Raw genomic sequence first — 15,524 nt, forward strand, 5'->3', positions numbered from 1 at the left:
GTGGCCTGTAAGCAGTCTCCCAGACATCCACATTTTTTCTTATCAGAGGGCCATGCCACTGCCTTTCCCATCTCTTTTGAAATTGGCAGTCACAGCACTCCAACTGTGTGCGGCATCCCACCACACTTCCACGATGGCAACTAACTATATCATAGTTTTCCGTCTGCACAATGGCCTCCAGCTCATTCTGTTTGTTACCCACAGTGCATGCATCAGTCTAAATGCATCTTTGGAAAATTGGAATAGATGATCTTACAGGTCCTTTCCAACCTTGTGATTCTATGATTATTTTATGATGATTCTATGCTGGGCCACCTTTTAGGTAGGAGAAGCCCTAAAACCCTCAGTAACCAATCTCACACCAGCCCTTACGCCTTTTAATGAAGGCAGAAGGCTCAAGAGATTCAGAAAACCATAAAATATAGGCCTAAGGTAGGTATGGGTACATCCATATTCAATCTTCGTACCTACCAAAATATGGGTGTTGGTGGAACATAAGAGGGTATAATTGTAGGGCTTTTTCATCAGTTGATATCACTGTAAAAAACAACTTACTTTGTTAATCAACAGTTATTTACCATTTGCTTTTAAAATTTTCCATGAAGGCATTTGTGTGTGTTATTGTCACAAGCAAGATTCAGGACTAGCAAGGCTTATCTACCATGATTAATTCCAATGTTTGCATCAGAAATAGTAATTCATACTGATAATTCTCTGGTGTTTCCATTTTGCATGCATGATTTTCTTCAATATTTTAAGTGAAGGCACACTTTTCAGTCATTTTTCAGCTTTCTAATAATTTATTCTGTTTGTGTAGGAAAGATTCCACTTTCAGCATGTTTTTATGTTTTCTCAGCTAATCACTAAGCTTAAAAGAGCTTTTATAACCAAACAGGATGCTGTACCACTTAGGTATATCCAACTTAGGTAAAGTCTATTTCATGCTCCAACAAACCTTCCAACTTCCAGTGGAGAGATTAGTGGATCAGACAAAGATACCGTTTTCTTAGAGGCTGACTCACAGTGGCACAGAGCCACTTGATTCTCCAGATCCTCTGTTCATGCGTAATACTACGTGCCAGCTGAAAGCTGGATTTGGGGGCCAAGGTCTCTCTGTGTTCTTTCCCTCCCCCCACTCAACGCAGCTCTTCCTTGATGCTACCTGCTAAAGAAAAGCAGGCTGACAATGGGTGCAGAAGATGAAGGCTTTCACGAGTAGGCCAGCTACACCTCAGATAAGTTTTACCTAGACAGACTGTAGCCAAGAGTCTGGCTTTGTACGTACTGCTCATGCTCTACTTTCAGTCCATGCAAGCTACTCTGAATTGAGGGCACAGAAGTAGTAACTTCAGTATAAGATCTGTCATCAGCTGCAGAACTCGAGAGAAAGAACACCTGCTAACACGTGTTGGACTAACGCAATGAACGTAACAAAAAAATCATGTTGTGATTAGTTCTGGTTTTCAACAAAAGACAAATTATTTATTTGTTTCTTCAAATGAAGCATAACACTAAGGTATAAAGGGTGTATAAATAACATCTGATTGTGCTCCTAAGCTCCATGCTATAACTTTCTTGCAATGACATCCTTCAACAAATTAACTACATCATTACTGTTAAGTATTAATTGCACAAAACAGATACACAAAATATATAATGAGCTAGAAGGAGGACAACATTCTTCCATAATGACAAACATCTGTAACAAGAAATGGAAAAAAAAAACAAAAAACAAAAAAACCAAGATTTAGGCTTACACAGATGGCAACACTGAGAGTTTTAAGTCCTCTCTTTGAACACATTACATGTGATAAATAATATGCAAAATACTTAAAGAATTTTGTTGTTGCTTACAGAAGATACTTAGCAAGCAAAGAGCCAGTAGCAACCACTGCCTCATGTTTCATATCCCCATCATTCAATGCAAATTTTTACATTTCATGCAATAATCCTGAGCTTATTTTCAGTAACATTGAAATGTCATCTATATTAATTACCAAATACACACAGAGCCCAACTATGGGGTCTATTGTATTATTAAGGCATGAAAAAAGAATAACAGTTTATCAGCTCTGAATGCCACAAATACAGCACAGCAGTTAGAAGGCTCAAAAAAGCTCAAGAAGTATCAGTGATGTCTGTGACAAGGTCCATCCAGAACGTGACTGTGAATCATCAGCTTCTAAAAAGATAACAGCATCAAATCCTGGCCTTGCTGACATCAGAGTTTTGCCATTGCCTTGACTGCTGGACCAGGCTTCAGAGCTAGCAGGAGTAACTCAAGTCTCCTTTTCATATCCCCAAAAAATTGACAAACTTCCTCTCACTCAAGTCAAGTATGAAATTAAAAACCACTACCTATTACTTAGTATTTTAAGTCTATGGTAAGAGTCTATTATACAGCATGGCAAGTAGTAAAAAGCCTTTTCAGGAAGTGTTTATTTGTTAGTCTGATTTATTGGTACTTTAAAAGAAGTTAGAACTAGCATGAAACAGACCTCTGCCAAATCTGTGTTGCATTTATAACTTACTTGTAATTTGTAAGTAAAGGCTTTGGAAAGCCAAACACACAGTGTATAATGCAATTCTAGTATCCACAGTTCAATGTCTCTTCTCATAGATGAAGAGCACTAAAGTCATCAAGAGAAGAACTCAATCTTCATAAACTTTAGTATCTGAGTTGTACAGTTCTCCATGTACTATTTTACATTTAAGAAATTATTGCAAAATGCCCTGTACTAAGCCAAGGTATTCCAGTTCAGTTAAGACATTGAAACTGAAACCAAATTGGTGGCAGGTTTTACTTTACTCTTAAAATTGCATTATATCCCAAAATGGATCTACAGTAGCAAATGATCTTCTATGATCCTGCTACTGCTATTGCCTGCCCCTTGTGTAGATAGTTGCCTAATTGAGCACAGAGTCCACAGATCCAGAAATCTTATCCTTCACGTGAACGTGGTCCATGCTCTGTTGTAAAAAGAACCATAGGATGGAGAAGGGACAAAGCTGTGTAAAAACATCTGTGCATATTTCTTTCCAAGCCTGCACTCTGTGCACACACAAAGAACCCTCTGATAAAGATGGTGGTATCCAATTTTATCAGTGCAAGGCTTTGAAGAACTTAAAAAAAAATGCACAAATACAATATAGATAGTATCATCTAAAACATCATAATATTGGAAAAAAAAAATAATGGTTTGTCACAATAAACCGTTCAGGATATTCTCATTTGAGAAAGGAGGCGAAAAAAAGTTGTTGCTATTAGAATTAATGGGTTAGATTCCATGTGATTTTTTGGTTAATTTACACTAACAAATAATTTAAAGAAGGCTAAGGCTATGAACTGTTACTGTCTCATTTATAAATATCCACTTTATTTCTATTCTCCTCTAAAAAAAAAAAACAACAAAAAAACCAAAAAACTGTTACAGAAAAAAAGTGGCCAGAAGGTTTATGTATGTTGTAAACTGTAATTTGGTTAAGTTAAGCTGTAAAAACCAAATGTAAGTGAAGTTGAGCACAGTGTAAGAAAAAGCCTTTTTCTTATTTTTTTTTAATTAACAACTTATTTACAAGTTCTTAAATCAACTAGAGTAGATGTCCCGTGTTTGTCACCAATATTTTATTGTAACTGGTAACTTACACACTTTATAGCAGAACAACAAAAAGAAAAGTTCACTATATACAGCCTTTGTACAGGCTACTTGACTATACACAAGGCATAGTGATCATAACACAACCTAGTCTTCATAATAATTTGTGCACAAAAAGACACCAATCAGATGTTATGTGAACATTACAGTGAAATGACATCACAAGTCCAGTGAAAATTCAGTATAATACAAAACATTTATCTACTGCAAATGACATCTCTTTAAACAATAAGCCTTTACTCAGTAGTAACTTAACCAGAGTCTGATGCAGAAATTTGTTGTGTAGTTATAAGTCTTTTAAGAGAAGCAACCTCTGCAGATAAGTTTGCTATGCCCTGCTTCAAATACAGGTTCTCAGACTCAGAGACATTGTAGATATTGTCTTTTATTTCAACAACTCCAGTTTTGCAAGCATTCTGAATTTTTACATTCAGTTCTTTTTGATGCCAGAGTTCTGGTTTGAGTGACCAGTCTTGGATGTTTGTCACCTGAACTGAGAAAGGAGTGTGAGAAGAATGCACCAAGTTCTGTGCACTGTGTTTTTCGAGCTCAAAATGTCTTTTTGATGACATATCAATAGGTGATGACAATTTCTGTGTAGCATCATAGTCATTATCCATTGCTTCCACTTTAACTTGCATGGCTTTGGCTTTAATTCGAAGCTTGTGAGGCAAAGCGGAAGAATTCACTTCTGGAACTTTGACTGTCGCATGGACATTTTTATGTTCAACTGGAGAATGGATTGGACCCTTAGGAACCTGCTGCTCATCTTCTCCATCAGACGACTTTCCAACAACTCCATCATCCGTTTCTGAAGTTCTAGGGGAATTACTGGAGGACCTATTAACTTGCAAGAGAGGAGGAGAATGCGAATACATGTTGAAGGTAGTTCCCATGTAGTTTGGATATATGGATGCTTTGTATGAACCTCTGTCATCTCTTGGCTCTCTCTCTAATTCCATGGGCTCCTGTTTTATAATCTGGAACTTATTTTCAGGACTTCTGCAGCTGCTTTGCATACGACTTGCTTGAGTATGCTCTACTGATGATATTTCAGACATATCAGACATAGAGCTCTGCGGAGAATGCTTAATGACAGAAATACAACTGCTACCCACTACAGATGGTTCATGTTCATCTACAAATGAGTTAATATTTGGTTTGGAACTTTGATAGTCTTGGAAATACACAGTTGTTGAGCTGCTGAGTTTCTGTATCTCTTGGGCATAGGCTGCAGAACTAATTAAACCAAACTTTAGCTTCAATGAAAGCAGCTCCGCCTTCAAAGTGGCATTCTCCTCCCCCAGTGCAATTAGCTTGTTCTCTAAGACAAGGTCATTCAGTCGTCGTTTTTCACGAGATCTTTTGGCAGCTTCGTTATTTTTCCGCCTTTTCTCCCAATACATAGCATCCTTCTTCTCATCCGGAATGAATTCTCGCTTTCTCCGGCAAGCTGAAGATTTGCTTTTTCCACTACTTGCTTCAGTAAGTAGTACATCTTCATTTGTAGACAACTCTTCAGACACTTCTGCTAAAGTGGATTTAAGTACCATGATTTTGTCCACACTGCCACTTGTGTCAACAGGTCCGTGTTCCTTTTTAAGGGTCTGCATTTTTCTCAGCTGCATCAGAAACAATTCGTAGTAGATCTACAGTGAGAAATAGAGCAAGCTATTTCTCCAGTACTTCTCACTCCACAACCTGATAAATACAGTAGTTTTAAATCCACACACATTCTTCTGTTTGTTTCATAGTTCCAAACAAATGCCTAGATCCAATATTTTGGTAGAGCCAACAGGAATCTTCTGGGAAAAAAAATACCTGGAAAAAGCAGAGAAGTTGATTACTATTTAGAAACCACTGTTCTGGGGAATGCAAAAGTTACTTTAAAAACAGTACCACTAGATTCGTTAAACCTGATGTTGCCTGAAGAAAGATCAATGCCAAAACAACTAATATTCTGCCCTTCGTGATACACCTAGGTAGCAGATTTGCTTCCAAAACAAACACAATGTGTTCCAAAGAGGAAAAAAAAAAAGTCACCTCAAAAAGTGGGTTTTGATGCTACCATGATGTTATGACAAAATTTCCTGTGGTGTCACTGACCAACTTAAAACCTCTAATACTTAACACTGCAGGACACCAGTCACATTGATGTGCAGCATGGGAAAATAACCTTTTCTTCTACCGAAAAGCATCTCTTCTGAAGACAGCTGTGGTGTCTGTCTTAGAAATGCCCTATATGCGTGTTCTTCGTGGATTAAAAAAATAAGCTGATGTAGAGATACTGGAGAGATTTCTATTGTCTTAAAATCACAGCGCTAGTCATGAAGGCTATTAAAGATGTAATGATTGGTTTTGTACCGTGTGAATAATATAAACAGATATACATACCTAAATACAAATGTTTGTTCACATACATGGGGTTTTAGCATGTTTTTTTAATCAATCATACCAACTCAAACTAGTAAACACAAACAAAATTCTGACATACGCCTGTTAAAAAAATCTGATGAAGAAAATGCATTGTGTAAATTTTTTATCTCTTACAAAGAAAATTCTAAAACTAGTGTTGAAAAACACGTTAGAGAACATTAACATAATTAGAAAAACAGCTTTGTTATATCAAAGTTTAATGCTACTGAGGCATTGTTCTCCCTTGAAAAACAGTATTCACACTGAAGTGAAAGTTTAGATGTAAAAGTCTTGCCACTAGCAGACAAAACTAGCTATACATTTAGCTTCGTTTTTAATGATCAGAATGTCTGAACTCAGCACTTACATTGCTTTTTTTTGTTTGCTTTTATTTAGTACATCTTCAAGCAAAAAAACACAAAAAACAAAAAACCTTCACTCTCACAACATCATTAGATCTTGACCTGAGATAAAGCTTCTCAGTATCTCATTTTTCAGCCAGTTATGTTCCTGGTAAAATGAATGTAGCATACAAATTGTTTTTACAGCACTTGCTATTGCATCAGCAATGATTCTTCCCTGTACAATAACAGATAAGCAACTTGAAATTAGTATTACTATTCATCGGAAATGTTTTTACAATTGCTATTAATACTAATTTCAATATTATCAGTTTGGAAAGTTACGAAAGAATTAATGGATGTTATTCTGCCAGTTTCTCTTTTCCAGAAATCAAAGAGAAGTGAATGATGTAATAACAATAAAGCAGGGTCATAACGACTCAGGTTTCAAGCTGGGTTCTGTTCCATTAAACCATGACAATTCTTCTGTCATGAAAAATCAGCACATTTAATAGAACAGCTAAGTACAATTTACTAAAATCCATAGTTAATTACTGACATGTAAGTATTTGTTTTCAATAATACAGTCTTAATGGAAAATAGAGTTTGAAGCCAGCCACATCAAAGACATTGTCTAATGCTTCAGTGCAAGAACAGCAACATGAATTTCTGTATTTGTAAAACAGAAAGTAATTGCATAGTTAGATCCTGATCCAAACTTCTGACTGGTGTCAAAAGGAAAATTCTGTCAAGCTGAATAGCAGCTTGATCCGTTTTTGTTTTGTTTTTTAAAAAGTGCTCCACAACACAGCAAATACAAGGTACGCTGGAACATCTACACTTACTTGAAACACTAAGACTTGCAAGGAAGTACTTGTAAAACAAAGGGCTTATCCTTATTTCTGGAAGAATGATGTTATACATCTCTCATACAAATGTGGTGGCTTTTTTTTTTGCCCTCTTATACTCCAGTCTTGCATTTCCACCCTATAGAAGTCTTAAATATGATTGTTCTAGGGCAAGAACCATGGATGTGTAGTTTCCAGCTCAAAGTGATCCCACTTTGGTGTTTATCCAACACTACGATCTAGGGAAAAATACAAGAACTGAAAGCAATGCATAAAAATAATTAGCAAAAAGTTTGGTTTTATTCCAAATGAATGTAGACTAATAACACACTTTGCCAGTAATACTGTCTATGTATCAGTAAAAATTCAACTGCATGTCCAAACAATCTCAATGCTGACACTGAGCCACACTTAAAACCTAAGAACATGCAGAATTTGTATCCTTCAGGTTCACATGGCTGCAATGATTTGGGCCATTCATACAATTTCCTCATTTTAGCACTGATAAACTCCTGTTTTGGCCAGTCCCCCTCCCATACACGTTGTTCTTGGCACAAACTAACAGAATGTAGGTTGCATGCAAGACTACATGTTTGTGTGTATTTACACACCTATGTATGCATCAAAACAGCAGTGTTTTATATGCTCTAGTCAGCCTTTCCTTCTTCCTGAGCCACAGCCCATCAGTAAGGCTGTCAAAGACAGAAGTTTAACCGACTGACACAGTCTTACTGAGTTGCTATTTATGTAGTTCTTTCTAATGCCATTACTTCTGCGTACTAGCAAAACTTCTACAGATCTTTATTTAGTGCTTTCCACATTTTACTTCAGCACTTATATCACAATAACTAGACTTGCTGCTTTAAAAACAGAAGTACAAGTCTGTGTTTTTTAATACCTCTCTCTGTGGATCAGACCAATACCAAGTCTGTAAACAAAGTAAATTCAATCCGATGGTAACAGCAACAGTGTTTAATAAAAACTGCCATTTCACTTTACTTGTATTTTATAATTCCACTAGAAAATACAGTATTTATACATTAGTAAATGAACTGCAATTATTCCTCTGACTATATTTCAAATTCCAATATTTTCCCCTAGGATTAATTTTTCAATTGTTTTACCACTCCCTCATAAAGCAGTATAAACCAACATTTAACACTGCCTTACATTAGTCACTGTTGAATTATTATTATTATAATTTTTTAACTTGGTTGATGCTAATGGCATTTAGAGCCAATTCAACAATGCAGTAATACTCGACCCTCTTAACTACAGACCCAGACTCACTCCCACAGCAATTATGCCATTGGCTTGAATAGGAGCAGGATACAATTCCAGATCCAAGCATTAATGAGACTGTATTATAGAACTCATACTACTGAAGCAAAAAATTATGTATACAGAAATCATGAAAAGTCTTTCTTGAAATCTGTGGCTAAGTTATCTGATTGTGTCAAAACAGTACATTAAGGATCTGATTCTAGGGATTTGAGTGTTCACACTGTAACATCTGAAATGTTTCAAAGGGTTGAAGGACAGGTTCACAATCTGGCTTCACTGTTTCATGTAATCTAATTACACAAGTCAGTTCTGCTTTTGAGAATGCACATAGGTCTCCACACATACATCCAAGCTACCTCACAGAATAACTGCATGTTATTTTTCTTATTTATCAAAATAATTCCTGTTATTATTCTTATTTATCAAAATAATCTCTGTTATCTCCAAGCATATATTTCAAAACAGATTCTAGAATAAGTAAATTAATTCTATTCTTCTGATAGACTTATCAAGCAAAATTAGATACTATTTCTAACAACTGGTTGCTGTCAAAAAAACTTCACTTTGATATGGCCAAATGCATCCCACAATCCTTCATGACAGAAAAAAGATTAAATATAGCTTCATGTTTTAAAAAAGAACCATGACTTTATTCCCATCTAGAATAAATAAAGAATTCAAACCACTATATTGCAAAATGCAGAAATACATTAAAAGCTCACCCCAATATGTCTGTGCATGCTTTTAGTTGCTGTTTCCCATGTTTTGCATAGGTCTTATAAGCTACACTGCTGTCATTCTGTCACAGGTTATTTATTTTGAAAACATGTCTACAAATCAGAAAAGCTAGTGCAGAACCCACTCACAAGTAGCAAAATGCCGGACTGTATTCTAAACTTTGAAAAACTGAAGAACACAGTACTATCATCTTCCAAGTGTTTTTAAAACATTTGCTAACTATCTAAAGACTTTTACATGGTACAGAAAGATAATCATCCACATTGCTCACACTGGAGACAAAGTTGTGTTTGTAAGTTTTAGTAGTGAATACATGTTGTAATAAAACACTGCTTAAATGCTTTGGAACCACTCAACCTCTACTGTGAGCCACTCTACAACAAAAACTAAGCCACAAATTTTTCTACATCTGTCAGGCTCAGCATAATTTGGAAATACTCTCCAGCTGAAGATATGACCCCTAAATCCAATTCCAATCTCCAGTGAAACTGTTCAACACACCTTGTCTTGCCTGTAAAGTTATGTTCTATTTAAGAAAAGCCTTAATGCTGCCTCCAGTGGAACAGTGAGTGATCCTGTCCCTAGGATAAGTTACTGGGTAAGAGAGTTGAGGCAATTAAGAGCAAACTAAGTTCAAACCTTCAAGAAAAAAAAAAAAAACCCACAAAAAACCACAAAAAACCACACAACTAGAAAAATGCAATTTATGCTATAATGGACAAATTAAGTTGCCCAACGTCACAGAAGGGAAAGGCATTAGTAATATGGATGTTATCACCAATTACAGCTATTACATAGTTATATTCATATAGACCATGAATCCATTACAACAGCAAAGAGGGCTACTGCTAAACAGGGCTACTGCTCCTGCACAGAGCTTCCTTTTCTTACAACTTCATGGGCATCTTAAGAGCTTACAGTTCCAGGATCAACATGTAATTAGGTCAGTGGAGCACTGATGATGATAGCTTTGTACAGGATGACCTATTTTTGCTAAAACGTTGATTCGCTCATTGAAAGTAAGTAATGGCACATGTCTAAATAATGTATTCCATGGAAACATCAAGGATCATTCTTTTATTATGACACTTTTCTATCACATCTTAAAAAAAAATGACTAAGCTCATCACTATAATCAAAACAGTCTTGTATTTCTTTTATTACCCACCTCCAATTTGTACCCATGAAGTCGCTGTCATAAATACCTTTCAGAAGAGATTTTTGGTTTTACAAAAACTATTTAAGTTGCTGTTTATCTCAATAACTACAAGCTCACTGATTCAGATAGAGCTTGCTTCACAAAGGCAAATCATACAAATAGTGAAAATAAAATGATTATTTTGGAGGGACTAATCAGGTTAAAGGTAGCAGTTTGTCAGAAAGGTCAGTCAAGGTTAATAGGTGTACATCTGACCCACATATTCTTAGGAAGATGGTATGGTTGTACCAGATCTGCTTAACTTCTTTTCCCCAAAAACTATCTGCCCTAGCTTAAGCACAGGTAAGGTGGGGGGAACAACATCTAAGAATGCTACTCAAAGTGCCAGGAGAAAGGTTAAAACTGAGAATGTATGCACTACTCATGTAAATATTTAATTATACTCACATACAATATGGTACGTATACGTGTATATAAATCATGCCACTTTATTTAACTATTGCATCACTTCTCAAAAGGTCACTAAAATCCCAATGGAAACAGCAGGAATCAAAGTAATAGTACACTTCTCCTGATTTCAATAGCTATTTGATGTAAGAAAAACTACACTGCACGAAGCAATCACTTAACAGTAACAGTGCTCTGGGAATAAGGACTGTGTTCTCCTAATTAAGGACCATTAAAAAATATAAAATCACTTGTTAATTATTCTGGCAATAAATGACTCTTTTCAATTGAACTGTATTCCTAAAATGCCAAGCATGGATCAGATCTTTGGCTGACCTAAATTTATATAGTGCTATTTAAAAGCAGCAGAATTATGTCAATTAATCCCAGCAGGGACTCTAAGCATGTATCACACGATACAACCAGAGTGCAAACGTGAAATAAACACAATTGGTAAAATGCTGATATCTCCCACTCGCTGCAAATGGAACAGAGAAATAGCAACATTCAGCGATCCAATGCCACAAAATAGGCCAGATTTGAAGAGCACCGCCACCAAGCTCTTTTTTGTTGAATACCACTCCCTAAAGAAGGTCTTGCTGCACTGGTACATGCTTCACAGCAGTTAACCTATCTCTGTGGCAAAAACTGGCAACACTGTTAATTATTCAAATACATTAGGACAAAATGGAAAACTACACCAAGATGGAACAGCTCAAAAAATAGAAAAAGCTCTTGTAACAGCTTCTCTATAGGACCGGTTTGTGTGTTATCTGTAAGCAGATTCAGCCTCAAAATATGAAATTCAAGTCTATATTCAAATAAGGAGAAAACAACAGGATTTCTAAGGAGGGTTATCATAATTCACTTCAGATCTACCTCTCAATACAAGAGGTTTTTAAGAACACTGCTTCCATCACATTTTGAACCAAGCCCAAGTATGTCCTTGGTTATGCAATCCTATTTTTGACAGTCATGCTTGTTATTGGTATTAGACAGTTACACACCCTAATTTAAAAATATCTTTTTTTTTTTTCCACCATATGCTGTAAAATACTGTAACAGAAATCATCTGACATTTTGTCTTAGAACAATCTGTAGCAATTGGCCATCTATTTGCATATTTTTTCTATTACATGTCCTAAGCACATTTGTATCTCATAACTGGCTGTAATGATCATGGCAAGGTCACCTACAAGAGTCAATTAAGCTGATGAGTCAGATACATTGCTTAACAGTGTGTAATAAGACACAAACAGAGAATTTTATTGTTCACGTTATTGCATCATAGTGATGTTATAACAGGAAGATTGCTGTCTGGAAAAAAACCTATTGCATAAACATAGTTTGCATAACCATCTGCTAAAATAAGTCAATTTAAAATGAGCTAAAGGTTTATTTTCTGATTTTTATTTCATGATAAAAAATTGAAAATAACCAGCATGGCACTGGTATTTTTTGAGGATTGTGCACTACTTGCATTGCAACAGACAATGTCTGTACATCCAACAAACTTCAGCCCAAGCATAAACAACACTGTTCCTCCTTAGGAGAGGATTAGATGTGGAGAGGTCAAGTAAGTTCATACTGCTCATGGGAAGATTCTAAGGTTTTTGACACCTTCCAGACATATTCTTTTTATGAAAAAAAAAAAAAAAAAAAAAAAAAGAAAGAAAAGAAAAAGAAAAAGAAAAAAGAAAAAAAAGAAAAACACCAGCAGAAACATGAAGCTCTGAAGTCAAATCCTCAAACTGGATAAATAAATAAGAGTCCCCTACAGAATGAGTAGAATAGAAAGTAGAAAAGTGGATAGTATAAAATAGAAAGTAAATTAAAAAAGGTACATCACTGTAAAGAGGGTTAGCACTTCAACAGTCACATAAAAATGCCAATAATGTGAGAGTGTTTAAAGTAGTATCTGTTAGTGCCAGTGATATTGAGGATCTTTCTATTCAGTAATCCTCAGGCTTGTTCGCTAAAACTGGGTCTGTAGGTCACAACCTGAATCCTTATTCATTCACATTTCTTATCAAAATCAACATTTTGATCGGACAAGGACTGTAAAAGTAACACACACAGCACTATTTTAAACTGCCCCCTGGATTGAATTAATTACCAGGGGCAGAGATGACTCAAAGTAGGTTACGTACACAGCAGTGAGCACAATGCAGCCAAGAACAACCATTCAACTTACAAGAACAAGGAAAAATCAGGCTGCTTGCTGCTCTTAACAGAACCCAAAGGGTTTGCCATCACAGCTGAACCTGACCCCCGCAACCAAGCAGCAAAAAAGTCTGCGCATTATTGTTACTATTGCATTTTTGAACACTTTTGAATACTTCAAAGTTGCTACCTACAGCAATTCCCATGAACACATGGCAAGCGTTCCCGGTGCTAACATTACCTTTAGAGGTTCTGACCACAAAGAATGATTCTGGCTCTCCCTGGCTGGAGGATCGTTATGGGCAAACAAAAACTGCCGAACGCTCAAGGCAGCGCTCGGAGTGTTGCTCCCAGGAAGCTCGAAGCACGGCCTGACCCCAGAGCAGGGCTGTGCCACCGAGTACATAAGTGACTTGGCAAAACAGCACCATTGGGCAATAGCCATTTTTGACTCGCTCGTTACGTAAGGAGAACGCCGAAAACACGGGGATGGCGGTGGGGCTGCGTCTCGCCCGCAGCCACTATGCGCTTGCTGAGCACGGGCCCTTTGTCTGCAGCTGCGACCCGGACACGTCCAGCCCCGGCGGTTGTGGGGCCACGCTGCGAGACGCGGCGGCCACAAAGGCGGCCTGGTCCGGCTCGCTCCCTCCGCGCGGCCCCACGACGCCACCCCCCTTTCCCCCCCCTCCCTTTAGCCTGCTTCGGCCCAGAACAAAGGGCTGCGAAGCAGGGGGAAGCGGCAGCGCCGCCAGCCCTCACCCTCGCGGCCGTGGGCTGCCAGCCCTCCGCCAGGCCCCGGCCAACGGCCTCGCGGGTACGAGCCGCGGCGACGGCTCGGGGAGCGGGACCGGGGCGGCGGCGCCCCCGGCGGCAGCGCTGCCCTTGTCGGCCGAGTCTGTCATACTGACCTACTTGTGCACCGTGGGGCGGGGCGGGGCCGGGCCGTGCTGCGCCGCCGGGCGTGGGGCGCCGTCCCGCTGCCGCTCGGCGCGGTGACAGCTTCGCACAGCGGCACGGCACCACGCACGGAGACGGGCCCATCTTCGAGGAACGGTGGCCGAGAGCCGGGTCGGCGCCCGGCCGAGCGCCTCCACCACCAACCGCCTGAGCCGAGCCGCTCCGCGGGCTCGAGGCTCGCAGCCGGGACACCGAAGTGTAACGAGGTCCGCTGCCACACTGCGGAGCCTAAAACGTAACGGGGCGGACCCTGCGACGAGCACGGCGCGGTAGCCCCTGTCTCTCCGTAACGAGGCGGATCCCCCCGCCGATCCCGGCCCGCAGCCAGCGGCCCCGCGTTACATAATGCCACACTTCCAGGAACTACGATGCGGTCCGTCCCGGGAACGCTGCCACAGCGCTGACAGCGCTGAGCCGCCCGCAGCTCCGTACCGCGCCCGCACCCCGCCCAGCGCCCAGCGCCCGCTCCGTGCACAGCAGGGCCGGCCCCGCGCTACGGGCGGCACAACGGCGGACCCCGCGGCGCAACGCAACGCGGCGCTCCGTCGGCGCGTTATGTAACGGCGGTGGCGGGATGGCGCCGCCAGTCGCACCGCAACGCAGCGCCTCGCCCCGCGCACCGCAACGCGCCTTCCTACCTGGAGTGCTCGGCGGGGCCACAACCATCCACGAGGTGAAGCGAGGCGAGAGCGCTGCGCTGTGCCGTGCCGTGCCGTGCCCTGTGCTGTGCCGTGCCGTGCCCCGGGCGGCGTCGCCCCGCTTGTCCGTACGCGAGGCGAGCGAGAGCGTGCGGCGGCTGCGGCGGCGCGGAGGGATGTGTGTTAGTAGGTCAGAGCTGCGCGGCGCGGGGCGCTCAGCCCGCATGCCAGCCGCGCCGCACCGTGACTGGCGGCCGCCGCGCCCCAATCGGCGACTGGCGCCGCCGGGGGACGGCCAATGGGGGCGGGAGGGGGCGGGGCCAAGGGGGGGCGTGGTGCAGCGAGTGTGTGTGCTGGCGATTGCATAACGGCCGGCGGCGGTGGGGGTGGCGCGGCGGGGCCGGCGCTTACGTAACCGGGCGCGCGGCGCTGAGGGGGGCGCTCGACCCGCGGCCCCGCCCCTGATCTTTTCTCATCCTCACCCCATGTTCTGCTGTGCAGTAAATCCAAGCGCCTCAGGTTCGTCTGTATCTATCGGTATTCATCTCTCCATTATTGCGAGTCTAATAACCTCTGCTCATACTGATTCTCGCCTTCCCTCATTGTCTGCTGGTAGCTGGAGCATAGAGCCCTGGCTGTGGTAGCCCTGCAGAGCACGCTGCTGCAGAAAAGGCTGGAGGACCAGCAATCACATCCACCTGCACTTCATTTCTTTGCCTTATGTCCCCTCATAGGTAGACACACGTCCATACAAAGGCAGTCGGTGTGCTATTGAAAAGCTCAGAAATGTGCTTTAGCCGTGAACTTTGTTCTTATAGACGTCGGTGGACTCTTAACAGTCTTAAGGACACCAGACCATCTGTATGAAGAAATCTGAG

At 40.6% G+C, this 15,524-nt stretch overlaps 1 protein-coding gene across 4 annotated transcripts; it reads right to left on the reverse strand.

Moving 5' to 3' along the window:
* Positions 1–1,454: 1,454 nt before the first annotated feature.
* On the reverse strand, positions 1,455–14,895 carry NFIL3 (nuclear factor, interleukin 3 regulated). Of its 4 annotated transcripts, none has more exons than XM_015849383.3 (2): positions 14,647–14,895; positions 1,455–5,477 (listed from the first exon to the last, which is right to left on the reverse strand). In XM_015849383.3, exon 2 carries the CDS (start codon positions 5,282–5,284, stop codon positions 3,908–3,910), a length of 1,377 nt encoding a protein of 458 aa, XP_015704869.1. In that variant the 5' UTR covers positions 5,285–5,477; positions 14,647–14,895; the 3' UTR covers positions 1,455–3,907. The 4 variants fall into 4 exon arrangements, with proteins under 4 accessions (XP_015704869.1, XP_085384705.1, XP_085384706.1 ...); XM_085528579.1 differs by lacking the exon at positions 14,647–14,895 and adding an exon at positions 13,960–14,561; XM_085528580.1 differs by lacking the exon at positions 14,647–14,895 and adding an exon at positions 13,811–13,998.
* Between the last annotated feature and the right edge of the window lie 629 nt (positions 14,896–15,524).

Source organism: Coturnix japonica, chromosome Z, assembly GCF_054131305.1.
Source record: "Coturnix japonica strain WE chromosome Z, WE-NBRP24, whole genome shotgun sequence".
NCBI classification, from domain to species: Eukaryota; Metazoa; Chordata; class Aves; order Galliformes; family Phasianidae; genus Coturnix; species Coturnix japonica.

Coding starts and splice junctions, on each gene's coding strand:
- NFIL3 (XM_015849383.3), bottom strand. CDS start 5,284: ATGCAGCTGAGAAAAATGCAGACCCTTAAAAAGGAACACGGACCTGTT.